Below are 27627 nucleotides of genomic sequence, written 5' to 3' on the forward strand. Positions count from 1 at the left end.
CCGCAACAGTTCCCGCGACTTTCCTCTCACCTGGAACTCGAGCGGCACAGAGCTGACTGCCGGGCCTCCAGAAGCTTTCGGGACTGCTCCAGAAAAGACTTCGGGTCCATGGCCCGACAGTCGGAGCACGACTTCGGGTCATGGTCGTGCTCCAGATACCAAAGGCACACGAGGTGCGGGTCAGTCACTAACATTAACTTGTGACAAGAGTCCCAAGGCTTAAAGCCGGTCCGACGATGGGACATCCCTACGTGCACCAAGAGTCGAACGACTCGAAAAAGAGGTCGACAAAAGTAAAAAAATTAACCAGTCAAAAAATGACTAAGGGTACCGCTCTCTCCGGATCTGTGCTGGCTGGTGCGAAAAAAGAAAGAACTGACGTCAACTTTCAGGGGCAGAGTCTAAGTAGATACAGCTATGTCATCCCGGCAAGGACGAACGCATAGTCAACCAACGCCACCTACTGACGTGCAGGGGTACTGCTGAGAGAAAATTCTCCTGATCCAGTCTGACGCCTGGGGGTAATTCTAAGGTAAGAAATCTATAACGAATAGTCTCTTTCAGATATTACATCCTCTTGATGGGATACTATTTACATTGTGCTAACTCCTGAATGAAGCTAAACCAAGATGCAAGTAAAGAATAAAAACATTTGACAATGGCTAGAAAGTGAGACGCGAGAAAGGGAAGTGGACCAGAATGAAATTCCAATCAGAAGAAAATGTTACAAAACAAGGGAATAGAAGGAGGTCCTCCGTGTACACCTATAAGAAGGCAATGAAAATCACCAAAATAGTCTCATACTTGACCCTGACTGCACAGTTATTTTTAACAGTATTTTAGGATACCAATAACCAAACAAGGAATCAGAAACAGAGGTCAATTAATTTAATCCTACTTGAGAAAGACTATGAAACCATGCAGAAACTAAAGAATCATTGATGGCCTGAATACTACGACTTTGAGGTTTTTTGGCTACTGAGGAACTGGGAAACTGGACTTCAAAAATAGTCTGGAATACTCCACACATTCCACCTGTCAAATCAAGGGGACATCTTCACCAGAATCACCAAGTTCAAGAATTTAAAACCATTCTGAGAATAAAAGTAATAAACCTGCTCCACACAATGATATCAGATGTCCAATAGGCACCCACACCTAAATTCCTTTCACTACAAGTAAAGCAGCTATACCCCCCTGGGAAAGGACTTAATCAACAAGAGATGTAGAGCATCTGCTTGAAGATCAGTCTATAGGTTTGATGGATACGGTCTAGACAAAAGGGTCAGAGCAGAAATACAGACATGGAAGTGGGGCAGGCATCTTTATGGAACCCGTTTAATGGTTCTATTTCACCTTTGAGGTAAATTATTCTCTCCTCACTACACTGCTACACGGTGATGGTAAGAGGAGAGAGCTTGATAACCCTTACAAGTTATCCATCAGTATAGTCCTCCATTATTTCATTGCATTTGCAAACAACTGACCTTCCACAAAAAAGGATCCAAAGATATTCGGATAATTTCTTCTACTTAGATGCCAAACTGAAGTGAGTGCTAATGTTCACTGTACTGTATTGTGAGACTTTGGAGCAACCTGGCTTCCTTAAACCTTTAGAGCTACATTTCTACTTTAGAATGATTCTCGGTGTCTATTTTTTGAGAAATTTTCAGAAGAATTAAAGAGGTCTAAACTAACATTGGGTATCCGCATATATCAGTTAATATCTTATTCTAATTGCTTAAAACAATGCTGTCCGATACGGCAAATCTTGTAAAGATTTCTTCTTGCACAAAGTATAAAATGTTTAACTGAATATCAGACACAGGTGGTGCAAGGAAGAAGTGTTCTAACCTCTGAACCTTCCACCCTTTCCTATATATTGACTAATGAAATTCTGCTCTCGGCAAGATCCTCCTAATGGAGTCTCACCCAGTATGAACGCTAAGGCAAAATGGATTGATCTTTATCCTCTACTCCCCGCCTTTTAAAATGAGATCTGTCGTGCAGCTGGGGGGTGAGGCTGTGCACAGGTAATACATCAACAGGTGTGAACAACTATGCTGGTTGAACAAGGAAGTTTTTTTTGTGTAAATAGTCAGGTAACATTGTTGCAAATGATACCCAGATTAGATTAATTGAGGCCGTCTAAGCCTTAATATTAAATTGAGAATACAAAAATAAATGTTCCCTACCTTGTTAGCTGAAGTGTAAATCTGAGGTGTTTAAACTAGTTTGCATTTTTGGCAAAGTGTCCTTTCCTACGGATTACTGGGTCACAATCTCATATCAAGAGTATGTTTTATTTGGAGAGATTGTTAATCTACTTAGAAATGTGGGCATTTTTCCTTGAGCCAGCCTGAATGGCACTCATTATTGGTAAAGTTAGTTATTCGGCGCCCAGCTGGCAGATCAAAGCCCACCTGAACAACATGCCAATCCTGGAGAAGATTTGATTTCTACTGGCAGAGGTAGGAGGGTGCATTGCATTTCAATAAGCCGATTAGTAGCACCTCCCTATCAAGTAACTGCAGAGTGTTGGAGGACACGCTGAGCTCAGGATTCAGCCACCATAGCAGGATTCTTTGATTCGTTGAAGTCTTGGAGGGACTAAACCAGGCAGGAGTTGGCACAGCGGAGTTCACATCTGTAGTATTACTTCCCTATCAGAATGCTGCACAAAAGGAGGGATCGTCAGTGCACTGATCACTGGAAGTGTCAAACTAGGTTATAGGGGTGATATGGTATCACTGGCCTGGGAAGCAAACTCCCAGGTCTCTCCACCACTACCTTTTTAGACCCCTACACAAGAAAGAAGAGTTAAGAAGGAGAATAGCAGAAGAGTTAGTGGCTGTGACTCCCACAAAGGACCAGTAGAGGGTGGACTTGTAAGGGACCCTCAATTAGAGGGATTCCTCTGGACATCTGTGGACTAGTCCTGGGAGTGGGCAATAGGCACCTGCTGGACACACAGCACAATGCAAGTGCTGAAAGCCTGGGTGTTTTTGGAGTGTTTCTGGGAGTGCAGGTATAAAGCTAAGTCTGCCAGAAGGACTGTGGGGGTGCTGCTGCCAGGAAAGCTCTAGAACCAGATACCATCATGGCTGGACAGAAGGGAATGTCCAAGGGCATGAAGCACCATTGAAAAAGTACAAAGAAATCCTCCAAAATCGCCAGATTACATTTTGGGAGTCAGGAGGACCCTGCAACAGCACTCCTGATGGCTGGGAAAACAGAGCTGCAAACACCACTGCATTTGGCCCACCGTAGCACGAGTAATTTCAAAAAGAAAACGCTGCTCATTTGTGCGTTTACGGCGATAGCACCCTCACAAGCTATGCCCCGCAGTTTTCCATTCTGCAAGTGCTAAGCAGTGTAAGAGAGCTTCATCACCACGAGGTTCTTGTGAGACTATGTGGTCCCTCAAGGAAAGTGCATGGTAGCCAAAAGGGCCGGGTAACCCATGTGAGGTGGTGCATGGTAGCCAAAGGTTAGTGAGGCCACATCAAAGTAAGTCCTCCAGCAAAGCACTGTCATGCAAGCCATAGAGGGCTTTCAAAAATCAGCATATTGGAGATTTCAGTGGTCCCTGCCAGAAGGGTAGGAGCACAGCAACGTGTCCTGCTTAATTTTAGGTTCTGACTGGAGCAGCGAAAGGACACCACAAATAGGGAGCCAATGCGAGAAGACACTATAATGATGTAATTATTATATAGTGTCACGCAATAGAGGCATTACAGGAGCCATGAGAAGATAACATTGTTCCTTCCACTTAATACATACAAAAACTATCCTATTAAGAATTGAAACAAAGTGAAAAATTATTCTGGCCCTGAAGAAAGCTACAAGACTGTTGTAAAAATCTGCAATTTACTACTTTTTCTTCAAGTCAGTAGAGCTGGGTCTTTTTTTCTCACTCCAATGGACATGAGATGATTGGCATCAAGCTGGTAGTGAAGTGGCTCTTCTGATAGGGAGCCTTAGCAAGTGCAGGGTTTTGGGGGCCCTGAAACCTGCACGCAAATCTCATCCCTTTGAAGGCAAAGACTGATGGCAATGCACCGAAAAGAATAACTGAAAGGAGCCAAACATTCTTCTCAACAAGAGGGTGAGAATGAGAGGTTGGCCCAGAGGTAAGATGCAAAACGATCATTGAATTACCACTGTTCAGATTAACAGTCAGACCTCATCTGCATTACCAAGACCAGTTTGCAGGCATCCGCTTCTTAGTAGTAAACAAAAATAGACTTAAGAGATGGGCTACGAAATGGTGTGTTGCTTAAATCATGCACAAGTTCAACAACAAAACACTACTGAAAGAGCATAACTATAACCTAGGCAAACATAATCTACAGAATGGCTGACAAAGGGTCGACTGTTAAGAAATTTTCACATTTCCAGAAAAACGCACTTAGTACAACAGACATAATTTTGAGTGGAACATTATTTCTTACCTAAGCAGGGCAAGTTGGTTGTTTAGCCTTCCTGGCTTGCATTTTGGGACACTCAAAACCTTTCTCCCCTTTTTGATTGCAATAGACTCTAGCCTACCTTCTCCCTTATACACCAGACAGCCAGGCCAGGTCTTCCGTAACCCAGAACACAGGTAAACCAGGACTCGTGTCAACCTTATTAGGGCTGGTCAGCCAGGTATAGCCTGGTTTCAGTGACAGCGTGTGTGCAGGACATACGTCTGGGCATGCCCGTCCCACTACTAAGGGCAAAACCGGTCTTGTGTAGATTGTGTTGCAGTTCAGAGAGGACCCCGCCTGGTAGTTTAGGCTGGACTATTAGCACTCTAGCAGGGTCAAGCCTGATTTGCATATTTCTAGGTCCAAACTGAGGTGGTATGGTGTACAAATTAACAATGGACTAGGGTGATGCTCTAAGTGAGATGGGTATGCCCAAATGAGGGTCCCATGCACACTGTGCTAATGGAACCAAGCTATACCTGACTGTTGAGCCTTAATAAGGGAGAAACCAATCTTGGGTTGCTGATGTTCCGGTTCAGGGAAGATATGCCCTGGCAGTTCGGGCTGGACTGTTTCCATTGAAGCAGGGCTAAGACTGAGTTGCATAGGGCTGAGTCCAACCTGAGGTGGCAGATTGTGAAAAATAATTGTTGTACTGGTTTGCCAGTAATTAACAATGGCTAAGAATAATTAAAGCATTGCATTCAGCGTATTTGTACACTTTTTTCTTAAAATAGTGTGTCTGTCTTCAAAATCCATATGCTGTGATTTACCCCAATAAGCTAAGTGTTCCCCTAATTCTGAAAATCTCTGGAAGCAGGCTTTCAACCAAGAGCGGTGATTTCTGCTCCCAAACCCACCAGAGGAAAAAAGTATCTCAAGATGGCAACTGAGCCTTGAGGCATTGTAGATTTACACTTTACATTGTTTTAGGAACGCAGACTATGCTCCACACCTAAAGCAAAAACGTTGTTTACTGATTCAGTATTCTACATACCCTCATTTCATACCCAAAACTATTATGTACACAAATTGAAGTATAGTTTATTTCACTTTTTGTATGCAATCTATGTGCCTTAGAATAACATTCAAATGCTGAAAGAAAATGTATGTTGTTACTTACTGCAAATACTCATCGTATAGATATTTGGTCAGTCTTTCACGGAAACACAACTTCAACTCATTCAGTCCGTACTTCAGAAAGTTATTCACTAGAGAGATCTGTTATTCCATTAAAACAAGAACATAGTCACTGACAAGTTAGTGCATTGTAAATCATACATTTGACTTCGTGTCATTATTACCAGAGCACTGATCACAGAGCTAATGTGGTTGACAGTTTTGTTCCTAGTTGACAAATCGTTAGCATCAAAACAGTTAGTAGATCCTAAGCTGTCAAAACAAGTTAGTTGATGCATATTTTAACAAATGTGGAAGATCAAGGCTCCTGCTTAAAGAACTTAATTTGACACCATGTTTTACTAAATCTTATGATTCATTTCATCAGGGGCGTAAAATTGTGTTAATCTCTTTTGTAGGCCAGATGAGATACTTTCCCCTGGGCACTGCGATGTTCTCTCTCTGGAGAAATCAGAGATTACAATGGCCTCTGGCTGATGGCCGGGAGGGACCGTTATTCGCACAGAGAGTCAGCGCCACTGAGTGGAACTTTTCCGCCTCCCCCTCCACCTATGGGGCCTCATTCAAGAATCTGGAGGGAGAGGCCTTTGTATTCTCCGATTTCTCCACAGAGAGAAATTAGAAGCGACCAGGGGAAAGTGTCCCATTTGGCCTACAAAAGGATCCACAAAACCTTACGTCCCTGTTGAAAGCCATCGGCCTTATTTGGCACAAGTAGGTTGAAACATGTTGACCATATGCTTATGTAGATGTATGGGATATCTGGCTTTTCCTACACACAGCTCTCATTTAACCTTGCCATTGCCCCATTTTTTAAACAAATGTACTGTTTTCCGGGCGAGGAGGTTATTTTAAAACAGTATCTATGGTGCTGATCCCACGCTGCATCTGGTGTGAGAGACATCTCCTGGTGGAGGAAAGACCGGATTATGATGTTAGTAGCTAGTAGTACGCCAGTGGGGCAACATGCCACTGACCGAACACAGTTGCATAGGGACCTTTACCATTTTTAGAGAGATCCCTTGAGGCAACACTGTGTTCACCCATTCTTTACGATATATGTGCATATTAAAATGTACTCATCTTCTGATTATCTGTGCTTTCTGTAATCCACATTATACAGTAGGGGCTTAAACTCCGTTCTAAACAGATTCTGAATAAGAAATGGGGGCACTTGTGCCAGTCTGGTTCTATTCATTACATTCAACTTAAAGTCATTAACGTTTTGTTTTTGGTATGGACACAGTGCTAAAACTAAATGTCAAAATGTTTTGGGATGGAACGTGGCGTATGGTACTGGTCTCAAGTGTAAATAATTAAAGAGCATGGACTTGATATGTATTTTAATGCAGTGTGTGTCTTGTTGCCGACACTACCCGTGGGAAGTTTGGCACAAGGGGTCTTAGTGTTTCAAGTTTGTAAGTGAAAAATAAGTAAATCGTTAAACTCAAACTCATTAAAAAAAAAATATATATAGTCCATACAGTTTTAACTCTGTATACTTTAGAAATAACTACATTCAAAAGGTAATTTAGTAAAATATTTAAAAAGAAGTAACACTGTAATACAATAATTCAACCATTTCAAAACCAGTGAACACATGAAGTACTCAGTTTTCACAAAGGTGGAACACTTTAAATAATAATTAGTTTTGGGGACGTATTCACGGACCTTATAGCAGCAATGATGAAACGAGAACCATTTTCATTTTCAAAGACCGCATTCTGCAAATGAAAGTGAATACCTCTAGTCTATATTCTCTAGCAGTATGCCTCCCAGTGCAGGTACATTCTGTGAGCTAGGCTAACATACTAGTTCTTTATTAGAATTCTGATCTTCCCTCACAGCAATTCGTGCAATACTGTAATAAGATTTGTTCCAGAAACTAGTTATTAATCTTCCTGGTAGATATTAAACGGCCAGGAGCCAAACAAAATGCATCATTTCTGTAGTGGACAGCTATCGGGTTAACAATATTCATTGCTTTCAGAGGGGCCTGTGAAAGAGCCGTGTATTTGGTTTTCAAATGTAAAACAAACTCAAATGGTTCTGCACCAGTAACTGGGATGTCTGCTCAGGAGACTCCAATGGTGCTGGAACCCACTTATGTCTTGATTATAAATATACAAACTTGATTACAAAATACAAACTATGCATGGCCCATCTTATGGGTGAGTCTACCTTTACCCTAATCTGATTTCTTGACCGAGGGAGGCAAACATGCCAATGGCAAAGCCAGACTACCTCTCACTCCTAAAATGGCCTTTCCTCAGGAAAGTAAAGCCCTAACAAATCAAGAAAGGGCGATAGCTCTTTCTTCTCAGAAGCTGTATAGAACTGCCAGCCACACTTCTTTGGGACTGTTTTCTCTCAAAGCAAGGGACTGACTCCCTAACCCGGTGTTGTGTGGGGAAGGAACTAAAACTCTCCAAATTTAGGAATGCAGTATATACCTAGCTACTTCTTTAATTTTTTTTATGGTATTTTATTTGTGGAAATTACCATGGTTTGTATACTTCAACGGTGCTTGATTCCCTAGGGTGATTGCTATTCTTTATAAACACAAACAAAAATATAAAAACAATTGTGCATTCTTTTTTATAGTTCTAGAATTATTCTAGTATTTGTAAATGTTAATTTTAAAATCTTTTTTATTTTAAATACATCGTAACGTCCGTTTTTATGTGCAACCTATACTTTATAAGGCAAAGCAGCCTGTGTGAAGATAGGGGTGAGGTGCTGAAGCAGGTTGGCCTTAGTGCCAAGGCGCTTTAAATTCACCATGTCCAACGGCCAACCTTCCTGTCACCGATGTCCTAGGGAGGGTTCACAACCCTTAATGGACATAGGCTGCGCAGAACTTCCAAAACAATTAACTGGAAACCTGCTCTCTGAAACAGCTTCAATCTCACTGCGAACACACTGTGATAGCAGCACCTCACCAGGTGACCGTGTGATGGGAGCCAATATTGTGTAACAAACGATGGTGCCATGTGAGTTGGACGACTAGTGAAGTACTGTTACAGGAGCACTGAAAATATTTACATTTCTCACAGAACAATTTAATATTTTTTTTAGGAAGGCAGACTACTCCACATAGTCGCATACTGAGCGCTTCCAAAGATCTGTATTTTTTTTAACACTACTGAAGAGGGCATAGGGCAGGTTACAAAACAGGTAAGAATCTCATCTAACCTGCGGAGCATTTCTGATAAATTCCAAACTAGATTTATAACAATACAATAGGGCAGTTCTTAAAATGTGCTCCAGGAATCCTTGGGGTCCGCGACCGCTTAGAAAATTAAATATTAACAAATTAAGTGTATCTAAAAACAGAAGCAAAATGTAAAATTGACATTTTTAAAAAGTGAAGCAATTAGAAATTGGGGGCCAAAATCTAAGGGGTATATTACAATGGCAGGCGGACAAATTCAGCCCGCCATCTTATTTTCAAATGGGACCACCCGCACTGGAGGGCGCATCTCACATTTTTTACATTGCAGCGGGCTGTGCATTCAGCAGCAACCACCGCAATGTAAAAAAAGGCATTTGTGCATTTGCATGCACAACGTAGCAGGCACTGTGTGGTGCCTGCCATGTTGTGCATGCAAATGCAGGAGGGTACCACAGGTACCCCCCCATATGCACCCCCCACATCATGGGGCCTGCAACGGACCCCCACATGCAGACTCCACATGCCTTTCCATGGCGGCAACGCCACCATGGAAAGGCACGTCACCGCCTGCATCTTGATATTGATGGCAGTGTCTTGCGGACACCACCACCACCATATCAAGCACCCTTTCCGCCCGGTCACCTGTTTGACCGTCGGAAAACAGGCAGACGGTCTTTCTGTCCGCCGGGGTCCCCTCACCATACAAATATGGAGGGGGGGGGGGGGGGGGGTAATGGGAGGTGGGCGGTGAATAATGGAAGGCGGATCGCCCGCCATTATAATAGACACCCGAGGCACCGATTCCAATGTCTGGATCTGGAACCGAACAACATCCTGTTGTCGGTTCCAGTCCAGGAATTAGGATGCAACCAAACCCTGTTCGGTCGCAATCCTATTCTTTACCATGAGAGCATGCATTTCAAGCGGAATGTATACTCTTGTGGTAAAGAACAGAGGTAAAGTTAATCAGCACCCTGTGGCAGGCACCTCAATATACCTGCCACCGGGTGAAGAATCATCAGAGGGGCACCATAGGTGCTCCCTGGGCTGCCATTTGGAAGCCTTGCACCCATGGGGGCTCTGCTGGGGGGCACCAAAGACAGATTTCCAATGCCTTTCTGTGTCGGAAAGGCTGGCACAGAAAGGCAGTGGGAATCTGCCATCGCAATCCCTCGGCTGGAAAGAGCGGGCTGAGGGATTACTTAAGGCATTCCGAATGGCGGACGAGAAGCCATTCGGTGCTCATGTTTGAAATAATTTCCAATGGACTCCATCAAAATGGGTTGATTGGAAATTATTCCAAATAGGAGATTACGATATGCTAAGGATGGATCCGACCCGCATCGTAATGGGGCCTCCTGTTAGTATCCTCAGATTAACTTATGGGAGCAGTGCAAGTGCATCCAACAAACTATAGTATGGAGGATGATAGTCCTTCACAGAGATTTTGATTTTTGATTTGTGTATTTGTATCATTATAGAATTAATTTAGCTTGGGTAAACATTGTTAATTTGGCAGAAGTTTTCTGGATAACATTTTAAAAACAGCAGATGTATTGCAGTGATGATGTCATATTTCAGAAACCATGAGACCAATATACTTCATTTTGGTGTCAAAACATAGGGCTGGGGAGTCAAGTAGTCTTACAGAGACAACAAAAAAATCCTGAGAGCAACACTTCTACCATTTTCCAAAATGGTGGCCCTATAATAATGTTTTAGCCATCATATTTGTAATTTATTTTAATATTGTTTATAACTTCAGGTTTCCTATTGATCCAAATTCGTAAACATGAGCTAAGCAGGTGGTAGCAGAGGATCTTTACCTCCTGAAAAGTGTTGCTAACTACAAAATCTAAGGACTCATTCAAAGAAAGAGGTGTCCTATGCCAAACTAATCTGAAATAAAAGCTAACAGACTGCGGCTCGAATGAAGAGACTTAGAGATGTTGCAGAAATACGGCAAGTCAAAGTTCACAAAAAGGTTGAAACTGATGGGTGAAGTCGATCAAATATTTTATCATTGTAACAAGTGCTACAAGTCGCATTCAAAGGGAAAAAGTAGTCCAAAAACCAAAAACCAGTTGAATCCTAACAAGAAGCAGTGTTTTCTGACAAAGCGACGAGAACCAAACCGAATGCCCATCCACTCAGAAGATCGATGGCTACGGCTCGTCCACCTCCAAAAACTAGAGGATCTTCAATGTTTTATCTGTGGTTTACAAACGGTCGTACTACTCAAGCAATGAGAAGTGTCCCCCGGGCTCCTTCAAGGTCCTTGTATTAAGGTTTCACCAATAAACAAGTTAAGAAAGATGCCAAATTTTGGTGTAGCAATGCTTGTTTTTTAATCCATCTTGTTGTATTTCACAAGAGTATTTATAGTATTAACAAAATCCTTCAGTTGTTTAATACGCACTCAAACAATCCCAATGCATTTCGGCATAATACGAATGCCTTCTTCTGGGGGATTAAATTTCGTGGCGTACACGGACGGAGTGCTCGAAGATGCCGCAGTTCTCTGCCAAACCCGGTAGAGAACTGCGGCATCTTCGAGCACTCCGTCCGTGCACGCCACGAAATGTAATCCCCCAGAAGAAGGCATTCATATTATGCCGAAATGCATTGGGATTGTTTGAGTGCGTATTAAACAACTGAAGGATTTTGTTAATACTATAAATACTCTTGTGAAATACAACAAGATGGATTAAAAAACAAGCATTGCTACACCAAAATTTGGCATCTTTCTTAACTTGTTTATTGGTGAAACCTTAATACAAGGACCTTGAAGGAGCCCAGGGGACACTTCTCATTATGTTATGTTATTTATTTTTTGTATAGCGCACGGATGCCGCAGCCAAGAGGCGTCCCGGCGCTTGGAGAACTGGTTAACACAACACATATGAGAAGGCGAAGGCAAGAAGACAAGACTAAACTGTGGAGAAGAGGAAGGTCTTCAAAGCCTTCCTAAAAAGAAACAAGTCAGGGATTGAACGGAGTGGAGCTGGCAGAGAGTTCCAGAGGGCAGCCGCCAGCACTGAGAACGAGCGTCCACCCATTCTAGCTCGTTTAAAACGCGGCACCATGGCGAGGTTCAATCCAGCAGAGCGAAGAGCTCTAGCAGGGACATAGTGCAGGATAGTCTGTGAAAGAATAGGAGGGGAAGCTAGTTTAAGAATTTTAAAAGTTAAGCAGAGGGCTTTGAACTTAACTCTTTGCTCAATCGGTAGCCAGTCGAGATTCTGGATAGTTCGGCGAGCTGAGACAAATTTCGGGAGGCCGACAAGCATCCTAGCCGCCGCATTTTGGACCCTCTGAAGGCGGGATAGTTCGGCCTGATTTAAGCCCAAAAACAGAGTTTTGTCAGTCTAACAAGAAGAATGAGCCACTTATGGTGTTCTCATCGGATTTGATTCCTGAAGTTCTTGCTGCTAAAATAAGATCATAGGATGCAGTAAAATCAGCTGGAAACTTTTTAAGAAAGAATCTGAAAGATTTAGATTTTGGACTTAATGACAGATGTTGTGATGCCTCAGAGCTCTGCAAATCATGAGAGTCATAAAGAATGACTGATGTGGTCTTAACATTTTTTACATCATGGTTTAATATCAGCAAAGCAAAACTGTTACAAACTAAAGTTCTTGAGTTTGGAACAGACGCCGACAACGTGGATGATGGCGTTGAAGATATAAGTGAAGAAGTGGAAGACAATCCCATGAACAGACAGGCTTATGCTTTGCAAATAACATAACATAACATAACATAACAAGGGCCAAAGGGATTGAGGAAAGAACAAAGTACAGAGCATTTGAGTCTCAAAGGCAAACATTTTTATCTGCAGCTAATTTATTCCTAGATAAAGTTTTCAGCCGAGCAGGTGATCCAAACAGCGAGGTGAATGTATTTGCAGCGGATTTGTATGCCTACCCGAACGGCATGCCTGCATACATTTGAAACTATGAATGTACAATGAGATCTCAACAGCAACGTAACTGCTAGCCTTCAGTGAGCAAATGAAGTTTTAAAGGGACTCTTGAGTGCGGACTATGGGTTTACACTCCTTGAGATCAGACAAATAATGGTCAACATTGATGAACATGTATTGATCCATAATAATGAAATTACGTTTTTTCTGGTGAGAATGTACAATGACAGAATTCATTTTTGTCAGTCTAACAAGAAGAATGAGCCACTTATGGTGTTCTCATCGGATTTGATTCCTGAAGTTCTTGCTGCTAAAATAAGATCATAGGATGCAGTAAAATCAGCTGGAAACTTTTTAAGAAAGAATCTGAAAGATTTAGATTTTGGACTTAATGACAGATGTTGTGATGCCTCAGAGCACTGCTAATCATGAGAGTCATAAAGAATGACTGATGTGGTCTTAACATTTTTTACATCATGGTTTAATATCAGCAAAGCAAAACTGTTACAAACTAAAGTTCTTGATTTTGGAACAGACGCCGACAACGTGGATGATGGCGTTGAAGATATAAGTGAAGAAGTGGAAGACAATCCCATGAACAGACAGGCTTATGCTTTGCAAATGTATTGTCTTTTCCAAATCATGTTTTATGATTTACAACACAGCAAAAAGAAAACTCTACTACACATTTATTTTATTTATTTTTGGAGTTTTCTATAGCGCTAGCCTGACCCGGAGGTATCAGAGCACTTTACAACATTGCTATAAACAGATTACATTGTTATAAACGTAGTTATAAAAGCAAAGACTGAGATAGCTCAAGACATCTTACAAAATGAGAAAATCTGTCATGATAATGTCCCCTATTTGATTGTCTCACCAGTAAGAGTTTCCCTTATTAATGGCCTGTCTCCTATGGTTCTAGATAAAGAATTATGTCAAAGATACATGGATACTGAGTTTGATAAAGCCCTAAGCGATCCAAAAACACCGGTAACATCAACACAAGCAGGCCTCCATTTGTACAGTAGTACTCCCTCTAAGTCTTTACACTCTAATCTTTCATTAAGTTCTAACTTAAATCTAACGGGGACAAATGCATTTCAATTTCAAGGGATTGATAAACCTGTTTCGGCCTCTCTCTCTGCATTGGAACATTTATTATCATCTATTTTACAATTATTAGAAAAATTCGTGGGTGGTTCCGATTGCGTATTAGACACTGTGACCCACATTTTGAAAGTTTTATTAGGCAATTGTCATGAGAAGAACATCGTCCATGATATAGTTCATAAGGAACAGCCCACCAATGCACGTGATGAAGTTATAGAAACGGAACAGTTCATTATATCTAAAGATGAACAAAAAATGGTACAAGAGGAGGTCAACTCAAGTCTTATCCTCCCAATCCCCATCCTAAATAGCTTAATAGATGTTGAATCTGAAATAAAAGTCTTGGGGAAGTCTCCTTCAAAAACGGAGAATGATCTCTTTCCAATCTTCATAAGGCAACAAGGTGAGGGCGTTAGGGAAGTAGTTGCCCTTGCAGAGAATAGTAATGAAGAGAATTTAGCGAAACCTAAGAAGAAGGGGAAGAATAAGAGGAAATTAATAAGACGGATAGAGAAAAGTAGGCGGAGGAAAATACTCTTTGGAAAACAGCCCAACTCCTCTATGAACAAAGTAGTATGTTATATACCCGATGAGGTAGTTGAAAATGTTAATAATCTAGAAAACATAAATATAATGGAAAATATTATGCCTACGACCTCAGCAGCTCCTTTAGTAGTTTCTCCCCCTTCTTTTCCTCCCTTAAAAACTAATACGGAAATTATTTCCCATCCAGTTCCTAGTTGCGATACAATTGGACTTAAAAGTTCGATACTTTAGGGACAGGAGCATAACCCCACTGGCCTTGCAAAGCCAAGTCTTAATCCCTTGGCAATTCCCTTTGCTGGAGCAATCTCACGAGATGTTTTAGCAAGGGATTTTAAAGAAAAATGCATGGATACCATGTGGTTAGAATTCGCCCCTCTTTTCGATGTTGAATGCATTTTGAATAGATCCCTCCTACTTAAGTATTTTCAAGAATCGGCTAATTTAATTTTGATACAATCAGTCGACCTGGATAGGGTACAAATATTAAAATCCGAGACAGGGATGATAACTAGGGTGAAGTTCCAGTCTAAGTTAGTTGCAAACTTAATCTTACAACGCTCTGAAGACCTTCAGAGCAGAGGGATAGATGTAATCCCCTTGATAGGATATACTGGACAAAATAAAGTTTTTCAATCTCTAATCCCGTCAAGATCCCCTTTTTCTTTGTTGCAAGCAGCAACTGGTAGAACAAAACAGGTAGTTGATCTTGCGGATTTAAAAATATGCAAGTCTAAGGACCTCCGTTTAGTGTCCTATGTGAACCCGCCTCAACTATCTCCTCAATCTGGTATTGGGGATGAAAGAGACCAATGGAATTGGTTACCGGGAATTTTGGCAGGAAAACCCCTAATTAACCAAACAGCTAATCCGCATTTTTAACGACAAGATATCTTTAATATCCTGGAACGTAGCTGGTTTAAAAAACTGCCCGGAAAAAATGCAATTTCTCTTGTCTCTTGAGGCAAATATAATATGCCTACAAGAAACGTGGTGCCCTGATAAAATTCAGGCAGGGAATGAATATTTTGTGTTGGAAGGTAATGCTACAACCAACAAGAGAGGACATGCCAGTGGGGGGATAGCTTGTCTCCTATCGAATCGCATAAACTGGAATTATGCCCACTATATGGATCCCTGTAAGCTTTTTCAAGTTATAACTCTATTTAAGTCCAGCAGTAATGAAGCTATTAAACCCTTAGTCTTGATCAATGCCTACATTCCTCCAGAAGCAGGCTTTAATGGAACTTTGAAAAAGGTTTTTTCTTACGTCCAGAACATCAGGGAGAAAGATCCTTTGACTGCCATAGTTATAGTTGGGGACTTAAATTGCAAAATATCCAATCTAAGCATGAATTTATTCCGCGATAAATGCAAAGAAGAATCTCTCCATATTCCTCCGGCACTATTCCCTGAAAACATTAAAACGAACAAACGTGGAAAGTTACTTTTAAATGAGCTGGCAGATATGGACGGGGTTATTGCAAATGGGAGACTTCCCTCGGATTCGCCTGCTAACTTTACGCATAAATCTTATCAAGGCGAATCGATATTGGATTATGTAATAGTGGGGACTCATATTTGAGCTTTTAAAGGACCTCAGTATTATTGACACGTTGTTCAGCGATCATAAAATACTGTCTATTTCTGTGAGTGTAAAGTCTTCTAACTGTGATAAGTGGTCTCTAAATAGTGAATGGGTAAATTTCGGTACTAAATCAAGAAGGTGTCATTGGAAAGCAAGAGCTCAACGAAATTTGGAGGAAATGCTCGATGCAGTGCTAAATGATTTACCTTCCTGGTACGGTTTGGAAATTGAGAAATTTTCCTTATTTATGAAAGCAGTAATAGCGGCGGCCAAAAACATCAACAAAAAAAAGTCTGTTAAAATATTTCTAAGCCCCCTGAGACTGCTTAATATAGAAATTAATAAATTAGTAAGAGCCCAATATTTAGCCAGATCTGATGATACAGCACGAAAAATAACGTTGTTAAAAAGGAGAAGGAAAAGGCTATTATATACAATACGTAAAGTAAAAGAGGAAGCCTTTTGGATAAAAATAAGAGAAGCATCTTTTAATAGGGAAATGACAGTTTTGGTCCCTTATAGGCGAGGGATGTGGATTGAGAACAAAACCAATACCCATCCCAATTGAGGAACAAATATGGATTGATTTTGTTACCAATCTTTATGCAAGTAATAACTCTGCGGCCCCTCAAGTATGGCCGAGGGAGTCCGGCCTGCCTATGGTACCTTTTTCAGAAAAAGACATAGGCCTAGCCATTACAGAAATGCGGCGTTCCGGGGCAATGGGCCCCGATGAATTGCCCATTTCTATACTAAAGCAAAGTGAGAACAAATGGAGTAAATTACTTTGCCCAATATTCAATATTTGCCTATGGGAAGGAAAGGTTCTTCCTTCCTGGAAGGGAAGAATCCTAGTTCCTTTGTTTAAAAAGGGTGACCGTTTGTCCCCCCAAAACTACCGCCAAATTGCATTATTGGATGCAATTGGCAAGGTCTTCACCAGATGTTTATTGAAGCGTATAAATGACTGGGTGGTTCATGCAAATATACTCCCTCTTGAGCAGACTGGTTTTAGGAAGAACTATGGTACCATGGACAACTTAACTGCTCTCCAGGTAATAACGGATAAGTATATAAGAGCTAGAAAAGGGAGAGTCTATGTGGCATTCATTGACTTTTCAACAGCTTTTGATAAAGTCGATCGACAATTGCTGTGGAAAAAACTATCTGCTCTTAGAATGCCTCCTAGACTTTTATACCTAATACAGGATTTACATGGTGTAGAGTATTATTGGGGGGAGAGAGGGGTTTATCTCAGCCCATCCCCTCGGCTAACGGCTAAAACAGCAGGGCTGTTTATTAGCTCCACTTTTATTTTCCCTTTATGTAAGTGGCCTTCCCCGCAATATATCCCTCAGCGAAGGTATTGCTCCGCGCTTAGGAGATACTTACATCTCTTGTTTAATGTATGCTGACGACATACTAGTTTTAGACCTTACCCCGAAAGGACTTAATAACCGTCTGCATGCCCTACACCTATTCTCCGAAGCTCACGTTTTGAAAATAAACATTTCCAAGAGCAAGGTAATGTGTTTAGAGGGGAAGAAAAAACTGAAATTGGATCACTTTAGTTGGGAACTGGGAGGCCAAGAATTAGAAAGGGTAAAAACATATGTTTTCTTAGGAAAAATAGTTAGTGGCAACTTGAGTAATAAACCCCACATAGAGAATAGTTCCCGCAGGGCAAAGGCGCAGGGAAACGGGCTAGGAGCCTTATACAAATCAACCGGTAAAAGACACTTTGTGCATCTTTTGGAGGCATTCCGGGTAAAAATTCCTGCAACTTTGCTTTACGGTACAGAACTTATTGAGCTAAGTGAATGGGGCTTTATGGACACTATTGAAGGTTCCCTTTTGAGAAACCTTACTTCTGTTAATACAAGTTGTACTGTAGCCTCTCTCCGATTGGAATTTGGACTAAGAAGCAGCTGGGCACAGGGTTTGGCAGGAGTTATCCGTTGGGTTGCATGCCTGTTTAAAGGGAATCCGGCCTCACTAAGATATCTTATTAAAAAAGAGCTGATGGGCCCCCTAAAAGCGTATTCATTACTCAAAATTTTTTAGGAAGGCTATTGAACTCTTGGATTTGGAGGAAGCAACCCTTTATGATTTGTCGAAATATCAGCTAAAATCTATACTAAAACAGGCAACATGGAAGTTCAGTTTCGAAAGAGATCGTAATTCTATTACACTTAAGAAAGGGATCACCCAAGTTGTCAACTCCTATTTGTTTAGGCAATTACAACCATATGCATCGTGGAATGTGTCCCACGGTTTGCGCCGATTTTGGCTGCTTTTAAGACAGGATCTCCTTCCGCTGAATAAACTATTGGCCAAATGGTATGGCATATCTAATATATGCAGTTTTTGTAATATTTCAGTTCAAGATACCGTACATGTTCTGATAGTTTGTGCTGCCTTAATGGCCTATCGCCGTTTGTGGGCGAGACCAGTATGTATTCAATTGGGCATTTTATCGGCAAGTTCTCTAATTAATGCGATTTTTTCCCCACCAAATGAAATCTTTTGCTATAGGATTTTCAACTTTAAGTGTTTTATAGAATTTTACTAATAACTTTGGTTGGAAAATCTGTAAATCTATGTTAATACTGATTATTCTAATAAGCTGTTTTCCTTTTTATATTTGTTCTTGTGTTATGTTAATATATGTGGATCTCTAAGGAGTTCGAAATCATTTATCCAATAAATTGAATTGAATTGTTATAAACGGATTGTTACACGAAGAGTGCCCAGGTAAATAGTGAGTCCAAGGTCTAAGGAGGTTCGTTAATCCGCTTTGACGTAGTTTCTGGGTCTTTTGTCTTGTGGTCGGGAGTTAAAGAGGATTTGTTTTTACTTTGTGAGGATTTGATTGAGGAAGAGCGTTTTGAGCTGGCTCTTGAAGGCTCTGTAGGAAGAGTTCGTCCTAATATGTATGGGAATGGCATTCCAGATTTTGTGTGCATTTCCGGTGAAGGACCTAGATAGAGTCTTTTGTTTGCAGGTTTTCGGAGGGATGAGAAGCATAGAGTTAGTGCTTCTGAGGTTTCTTGTCTGTCCCGCTTTGAGTTTGGCAGCTAGATAGGTGGGTTTGCCAGTGTGTAGAGCTTTGTGTGTGAGGCAGGCGGTTCTGAAATAAGCTCGCATTTCTACTGGGAGCCACTTGAGTTCAGTTAGCGCGGGAGTGATGTGTTCATATTTCTTCACTCCCGACACCATTCTGGCTGCTGCATTTAGTGTTGTTCTAAGTGGAGCCAGGTGTAGTTTGGCTGTGCCTGTGAGGGTGGCGATCCCGTAGTCTAATCTGGATAGGACAAGGGACTGCGAGGCTTGTCTGAGGTCCGTTGGTGGGATGAAGGGTTTGATTTTACTTTTGAAGACAGCTCTTCTTTGCCTTGAGCATTCAGAACACATGGTACTGCCATGGTGCTTTTTCAAGACTGGGCCAATGAAGTAACTGCTGGAAAGCAAGATGTGTTGGAATAAACAAACAAAGCTGCAAACATAACCCAATTCCCTTGCCAACTTGTGCAAAATCACTATAAGCTACGATCTTCTAGAATACCGTCCGGCTGAAAAAGGTTGGGTTTTTACCAGTATACCATCTCCAGTCACAAACTACGCAACAGTATACATAGCTCTAAAAATTTCCAAATGTGTTTCCTCAGCTTGAAGACCAGCCTATCCTGACAATTTTCTGCAATGAAGGTGTCTTCAGTATTGTAGCTGACCTTTTTATGAACAATCCTGTACAATTTGGTGTTTATCCAAAGATAGGCGTTTTCCACGTGCTAACAGTTGCATTGCAGTGTGCAGGAAGTTCTCAGTGGATCTGGCATAGACGATTGCACTTATTGAGGCTGAAAACTTTGGAAGCAAAACTGTCCAGCCAGTATTGAGTGGAACTCACTATGTTCGTTTGTTACTAGGTACGCTCGTCATACAGAAACACAATGTTTGAATGCTTTCTGGAACAAGAATGACAAATTAGGTTTTGCATATCTTATCTCAGAAGTGATCAAGGCACAGACTGAACTTCATTCATAATACATGATGTAAAGCCAGGCAAAGTTCAATACACTCAGTTTAAAATCGGATAACCTGAAAAACTAATTTGTAGAGTTGGTCAAAGAATGTGAAGAAAAACTTGGTACATGCTGTTTGGGAGCTGCATGTGAAGACTGGAATCACTGATTATTGTGTTTAGCGAATTAGATTGCATAAACTACCTAAAATATGGGACCAGGTATTTGGAAAGCGTTTAGAAGCTAGAGGTGGAAAACCCATACCTCCACAGAAAATTAATCCCAAGACATTTTGTGGTGAAAGACAGAGGGGAGATTCAATGCTGTGCCTCCTGATATAAAGCTCGAAAAGACAATCCAGAGATCACAGAAAAGTTCTAAGGGAATTGTTGGCCAGACACATAAAAGTGAATAAGTTGAACAATTGCAGCCACTTTACCATGACGTCCTTTCTATTTTCAATGTTTTCAGAGAGATGACAAATTCAAAAATAATGGACCATCGTGAAACTGATCCTCACCACAAACTTGTAGGAAAGAGAGGGGCACGTTTTAATTAACATGTTGACAGCATTCTTCATTTCATGCAGAAGCAAGGAAACCCCTTTGAAAACATGTAGGCTGTGGAAAGACACAACTTTGTGACCAAACAATATGTGGATAACGATATAAAGACAGCTCTACTAGATGTTCTGGAACATAGAACAAAACTATTCGAAGAGCTGAAGCAGGAGAGATTTGTATTGAAATAAAAATAGCTGTTGGACATAGTCGCTAAAGTTAACTTCCATGCTTTAATTGCCATAGCAAGAGTTTTGTCCAACTAGCCACTACAAAACAGGTTACACAAAAACAACTTTCTCAAGCACATAGAGAGATGGATGTAGCAAAAGAAAGGGGTGCATTTATCAAATACATTCTGTCACATGATCTTCTTCCAAACACATTATTTGATGGAAAAGCTGCAGCTAAACCAGGGAAGCATACACCTGTACAAGCGATTGGGAAAAAAACATCCACCAAAAGAATTTCAAAAAGCTGTCCTCATTTGAAAACTGCTGTTGTTGTGGGCTTTATGTCACAATTGCGAATAGTCAAGATTTCATCCATGGAAAACTTCGGAGAGGTCGTTCAGACAGTTCAACAAATATCAAAGTCAGTGTTGACCTTGCAAGAACTGCACATTGTCTTTGACAGTTATTTTGAACTATCTGTCAAAGAATGTGAGAGAATCAGACAAATGTCTACAAGTGTAACAACTGACCTTGCCTGCATTAAAAATTTGACACCTATACCTGTAAACTTGATAAATTCTAGTCATCAACATCGAAAAAGATGAACTTGGAGATGTTAACTCGCCAAAACATTGATTATGCTGCAGTGAACACTGAATTTCCGATTATTGCAAGTTGAATGATTGTCAATGAAGAGTTGGTTCCTGCAGAGATATATTCAAAATGATTTTCAGAGACAGGACAAGAACTTGACTTTGAAGACGTAGAAAAAATCTTTTGCGTGTGTGGAAAACGAGTTCAGATTGTCACATTTGACTATCTTCGGTGCAGTGAGTTCAAGAGATAAGCCTTGTTAAGTGACCTTCCACCGACATCATACTCTGTGCGTGGACATAGTAAAAGAGCGTTCTACTTTATCAGAAGATGTGTAAATGTTTTGGATCAAGCACATGAAGAGAAAGATCAGTATGAATTTGGTTCGGAAGATATTCACCGGGTGCTCAAACCTACAACATTTTTAAAGCATTTACAAAGAGAACTTTCACATATTTGTACTTGCAAAACCTGTGCTATAAAAAGATGTCCCTGCCGATATGCTCTTCTCAAAATGTTCAACATTCTGCAAATGTATCACGAGCAACTGCTGAAACAAATAAAGTGAACTATGAAATTGTGCCTAAAACAGGAGTTATTTTTCAATATTCAGATTACAAACATTGTTTGGTGTATACATAAAAGGATTTAAAAGCATTATTATTGGTTTCATATCTATATATGGCTTTTTCTCCTCTATTATAGACGCCATTTTGTAAAATGGAGTAAGATTTGATCTGAGGAGTTATTTTCTGTCTCTAGATGACTACTTGACCTATGTTTTGTCACCAAAATGAAGTATATAGGTCTCACGGTTCCTGAAATATTACATCACTGCAAAACATGTCATTTTTAAAAATGTCATCCAGAAAAATTCGACCTGGATCAGAAATGTCTACCCAAGCTAAATTACTCGTCTAATGATCTAAAAACACAAATCAAAAATGAAAATCTATGGACATTTGTTTTACAGTGCTATATCAAGAGGCCAGGATTAGAAGTCTTCACTTGAATTTAGAAAAACTTCCCACTAAAATTATTTAAATTTGCTTGTGGGTTAAATAAAATAAGTCATAATTTGTGTATTTGTTTTTGTGTATTGTTTTGAGGTTCAAATCATCAAACACACTTGGGCCGGGGTTGTCTGCTTCCAGTAAGGACTCAAAACGTGTCAGTGGAAATCAATAATGATTCAGTGGGGTTTCCAGTAGTGATTAAGTGGCAGTCCACACAAGTTAACCGGATATGGAATAGAGGATTTTGCAAAACCCAAACACATTATTAACAGTCACAAAAGACATAATAGAAGCACTTACAACTGGCATGGCTGCGATGAAGTTGAATAAGTATCTCGTAAAATCTTTCCGGCTGCGACCAATGATAGCACTGCAAACCACATGCACAAAACATTAGCAACAAAGCAATGCTGCAAGCCATCTCCAAAATGTGTTCACAAATGCAGACCGTAACTTCCAAACAAGGAATACATGTTATATCACCAGCTCATGGAACGTTGAACATTTATTTAATTTTAAGAAGTAAACATCAATTTCTGCAAAAACAGCTTGCAATGTTTGAAATCAAATAATAACAAGGTCTATGGTTTTAAAACAACTCGTGAGGGACGATGGAAGTGGTGGCATCTCTCTGGCATTTTCATGTTTATACATCATTATTATTATTGGTCAGTACAAATGGAATGGTAAAATTCCAAGTGATACACTAATTGATACATTTCTACTAAAATGGCAGAGGCAAGGTTAGAACCTTTTTGAGGCAATGGATCTCATTTACTGAAGGATGCTGAGGTGTTTAGCATGCCATGCCATGATCCTAATTCACAAACCATTAAGGACACATTTCACATCGCCAGGAGCCCCTGGGAGTCAGCAAAGGATATTTGTCTATTTTACTCATTAACACTCGAGGGGGATGTGATATTCAGTTCAGGAATATGGTTGCAATAACATTTACAAATGAATTGTGTTGAAACATAAAAGGAGAAACTCTTTAATTTCTTAGAAGCAGGTATGAGCAGATGCATAGCTATCACACTACTCTTATTGTCGAGTAAGACCCCAGCAACAAAGGCAGCGGAAGTAAGTGTTGAAAAGGTGACCAATAACCAGAGTACTGGGAAATTCAAGGTACTCTTCTCAATGGAGCCACACTTACAGGGATGTTAGCAGAAAGAATCTCCTTAAAATAATTAAAACTTTACTGATTTACACATTATGACTTACCTGACCCGAATCTATTCCTACAATGTCCTAAAAGTAGATGAATAGAACCGCAAATAACAAATAACATACATTTCAATTTGTCATTTATTAAAAAAAAAAAATACAGAAGTCTTATTCGAAAAAGTTCCCTTAGGAGTGAACACACATTGGGAAGCAATCAGTCGAACTACATGTATCTACATGTAACTACAGAAACACTCTTGCAAAGCTGCTAAACATGTTTGAAGGCATTTGTTTATGCACAGCTCTTGAATTGCACCACAGTCCTAGAATTAATGGTGCGTTTTTTGAAAGGTTTTACTGTTGCATATTTACTTTCGGCAAAGCTTAACCCGTCAGATAAATGGTCTCAACTTTTCCACTAGAATGTGCGGACGTAGAGGAATTAACAATGCATTCAACGATTGAGGTGCATCCGGGAGTTGCTGTGAGGTACAGTCCCAAGTAACTTCCTCCTTATGTAAATAATCTTTGCAACTATGGGATAAAGAACTTGGTATATCATGAAAATAGTTATATAATGGTGAGCATCAACAATTCGGAGACCACCACAGATCTATTTTGGCCTGGGAATGAGGTGTTACCACAAACTTGAATGTTTGAGATCAAACGGATACGTTTTTAATTTTATATGCAGGTGATAGCACCAACTGGTCATCAAGAAATCCTATGCACTTGTTGAGCAGCAGTTGATTCTAAATACCTTCTTCGGTGACCTGCACGAGTGTATTTCTTTTCCACATCACCCTATCTGTATGAGGGTGATCATATTCATAGAGCAAGTCAGACACTAACTGAATAAGGTTTCAATCAGAACCGGGAATGTAAAAGACTGCAAGATACAACAGAAAACTTTCAAAGTAAGTCAGAGGCTCCCCACTCTCTTTGAGCTCGGACATGTTCTGTTATTTGAACTTTTAAAGCGCACAGTTACCCTTGGGTGTCCTGACGCTAAGCATGCCTGCTGGTTGTCAGTACTGAGGGTGTTACTGTGAGAAAAGCCATGTTTTCAGCCATTCCTGAAGGTGAGGAGATCGGCTGACTTCCTCAAATGGGACAGGAGCTCATTCCAGGCCTTAGCGGCGCAGGTGATGATACTTCTGCAAAAGGTTCCAGGCAGCTCCTAGTACCCCTGCTTCCGACAGCCGGGCCATCAGCTCTTCGTGATGGACTGTGCCAAAGGCTGCTGATAAGTCTAACAAGATCAGAATTGCCTTTCTTCCATTATCCAAGGCCTCCCTCACTTCCTCTGTTGATTTAATTAGGGCCAAATCGGTGCTGTGTTCTGCTCTAAACCCATATTGAGATGGGTCAAATAGATTATTAGTCCGAAGAAATGTACTGAGCTGGAAATTCATGGCCTTTTCAATAATTTTTGCAGGAACTGTAATTGTTTGGATCACCAGGCTCAAGGGTTGATTTTTTTCATGGGGGGGGGGGGGGGGGGGGGGCGTTAAACAGTGGTGTAAGGGTCGATCCTATGACTTCCGGGATTTGTTTCAATACCGAGGCTGGCCATGGATTGACGGCGACTCTGATCCAATGGAATTCAGAAGCTTAATCGAGTCAGGTGTCCCTAACAGGGAGAAATTATCTAGAAACCGTGTAATAAATTCTTTGTGGCATCACCCTTAACCCCCTGTGAGCTAGGGTAAATGAGGAAAAAATGGATTTCACTTTTTGTTGGAAGAAGTTGGCCAATTTTTCGCAGAGTTCAGGACTGCTTTGGCTCTTGGGGGCCATGGGGGCCGCTAGTTTAGAAATGGTTTTGAAGAGTTCTCTGGAATTGGATTTGGACTGAAAGATTTGTTCTGCAAAGAACTCCTTTTTAGTTTCCAACAATGTACCCTTATACAGTCGGAGGCTTTCCGTATATTTTTCTTTATCCAAGCTTTTGTAGCCTCTCCTCCATGAGGAAACAAAGACCCCCACCATCCAAGGGTGATGCTCTCAGCTACTAATCAAACAGGTTCTGAGGGAGCGTAATATGTGATCGATTTTCAACATTGATCTTGTTAACACAATCACAACCACAATGACAACCACAAAGTAAACAATTTTAATCAATGAGGTCTGTCCAAGAACCATTGCAACAGTAACGTAGTCTCATGCCCAGATGTGGGTGGCAATCCGAACCACACCCAAGGAGTGGAGGTGTGATGACATGGTTGGCTACAGCAAGTCATGCAGTAATCATGGCCATTGTATAAATCAGACTGTTCACTGAAAAGCCTCTCAACACAATTGTGGCAAGCTAAATAGTTTAGCATATGCACCTTAAAGTGCCCCACACATAAAGGGAGACATTACCCTAGACATTTTAAAAATACATAGTGTACAATGAAGTACTGGAATTGAAGAGATGGTTTGGGGTTTAACTCTAGCAACACTAGCTTATCTAAAAAGGGTATGAAGTAACCCTGAGGTTCTAATTTGCATTGAATGGGATTGCTTTCATCAAAAGAGGCACATGAATGAATATGATGGCAGGATCACAGTATGAGAAGCTAAAACCGCACCCAAGTTGGACATAGAGTGCTGTCAGATTATTTGCATTCAAAGGGGTAAATCCACACCTTTACTACACATTTTCAGACCACTCTGCTGCATGGAAACTCGGAGACCCAATGCTTTGTCACCACAGATGTAAGTTGTTTACCTGCCATTCAGTAGACTCTCCAGGCCTATGCAGATTGAGGACAGGGGCGCCTCAATGCCTTACCTGTACAATATAATCACTTGTACAGGATAGGATTCCATAAGAGAGCTCCACATCGACTCCAACGGATCACCTTCAGTCTAATGCTAAAAATGTTTGTTACACACATAAGAAACCAGTTCTAGCCTATTTTTCATAGGCTAGCACTGGGAATTCCTTTAAACACTTAAGCTACAATTCCAGATTAGAAAGGTGTAACTGCATCAGGTTTCATATCTCTGTAATGACAATGATAAATCCTCTTTAATGGTAAAGTTGGTTACTATTTTAGAAATGTCACTTTTAGAAAGTGAGCATTTCTCTGCTCTCATTGTTATAGGTGCCTTGCATCCCGATCTCAAATACACGTCTGGGATGGGTGACAGCTACACTTTGTGAATTCCCTCTAGACCGCAGCAAACACAGGAACGGTGGGTGTGACATAGAACTCATCTGCATTCATCTACATTCTGATGGCTTTACCTGGGCAGGAAGAGGGAAGGGGAGCTGAAACTTATACCTGAATAGGCAGTGTCATGTGTCTCACACAAAGCAGGCCTAAAAAAATCATTAAAAAAATGTTACCTCACCTAGAGGTCTAGTGACAAATTATCTACTCGACCTAATAATGCACTTGAGTTATAAACTGCTTTCAAATGATCTGATCTGCAATATTTTAATTCACTAAGCCTCCATTTTCTTCTTTATTAATTTTGTTTGATTTACTAAACTAAACTTTTGTTCCATATAGAATACAAATCTAGCCGCATAGGATACACATGACCACGGACTTGCCCCTTATTTCATTCACCGCATTGTCATCAGGGCAGGGGCAGGACTGTTTCAAAACGATTACTTTCCATAAATACATACCCGAGGCATAACGTTGTAGCACACTTATTCACAATCAGCACATTTTCCATTGAAATGACCACAATATTTCTCACGGACATGTGGTTTTACTGAAAAAACTTTATAGTGTATATTGTTTGGAAGGAATATGCTACTTACCAGTATGCATCTGTTCTTGGCATAGAGGGCTGCAGAGTGGTACATTATGAATAGATCGCCATCTGGTGTTGGGCTCGGATGATTGCACTTGTTTTTCTCTTGGAGTCTTTTGTAGACTGGCGACTCCGCCTTTGAGTGCTAGTGCGCATGGGCATCGGCTCCATCCTTAGATTATTTTGCCATAGTAGGGTTAGATGGAGTAGTATGATAGAATACAGATAGAAATGCCCATGTAAGTGTATCTAAATAAGATAGTGTTGGAACAGACACAGGTTTCCGAGGAGGCTGGGAGGGCATGTACCACTCAGCAGCCCTCTATGCCAAGAACAGATGCATACTGGTAAGTAGCATATTCCGTTCGAGGCAT

General features: G+C 40.8%; 1 protein-coding gene across 1 annotated transcript in view; it reads right to left on the reverse strand.

The window, feature by feature from the left end:
• The window catches only part of ABCD3 (ATP binding cassette subfamily D member 3), a 370248-nt gene that overhangs the window by 182488 nt on the left and 160133 nt on the right, over positions 1-27627 (reverse strand). Inside the window, exons 5-6 of the mRNA XM_086957398.1 lie at positions 22625-22694; positions 5596-5693 (exon numbers count right to left, since the gene is read on the reverse strand). Of these exons, the coding sequence (XP_086813524.1) occupies positions 5596-5693; positions 22625-22694 (168 nt within the window). The remainder of the gene's footprint in view (positions 1-5595; positions 5694-22624; positions 22695-27627) is intronic.

This window comes from Lissotriton vulgaris, chromosome 1_1 (genome assembly GCF_964263255.1).
Source record: "Lissotriton vulgaris chromosome 1_1, aLisVul1.2, whole genome shotgun sequence".
NCBI classification, from domain to species: domain Eukaryota; kingdom Metazoa; phylum Chordata; class Amphibia; order Caudata; family Salamandridae; genus Lissotriton; species Lissotriton vulgaris.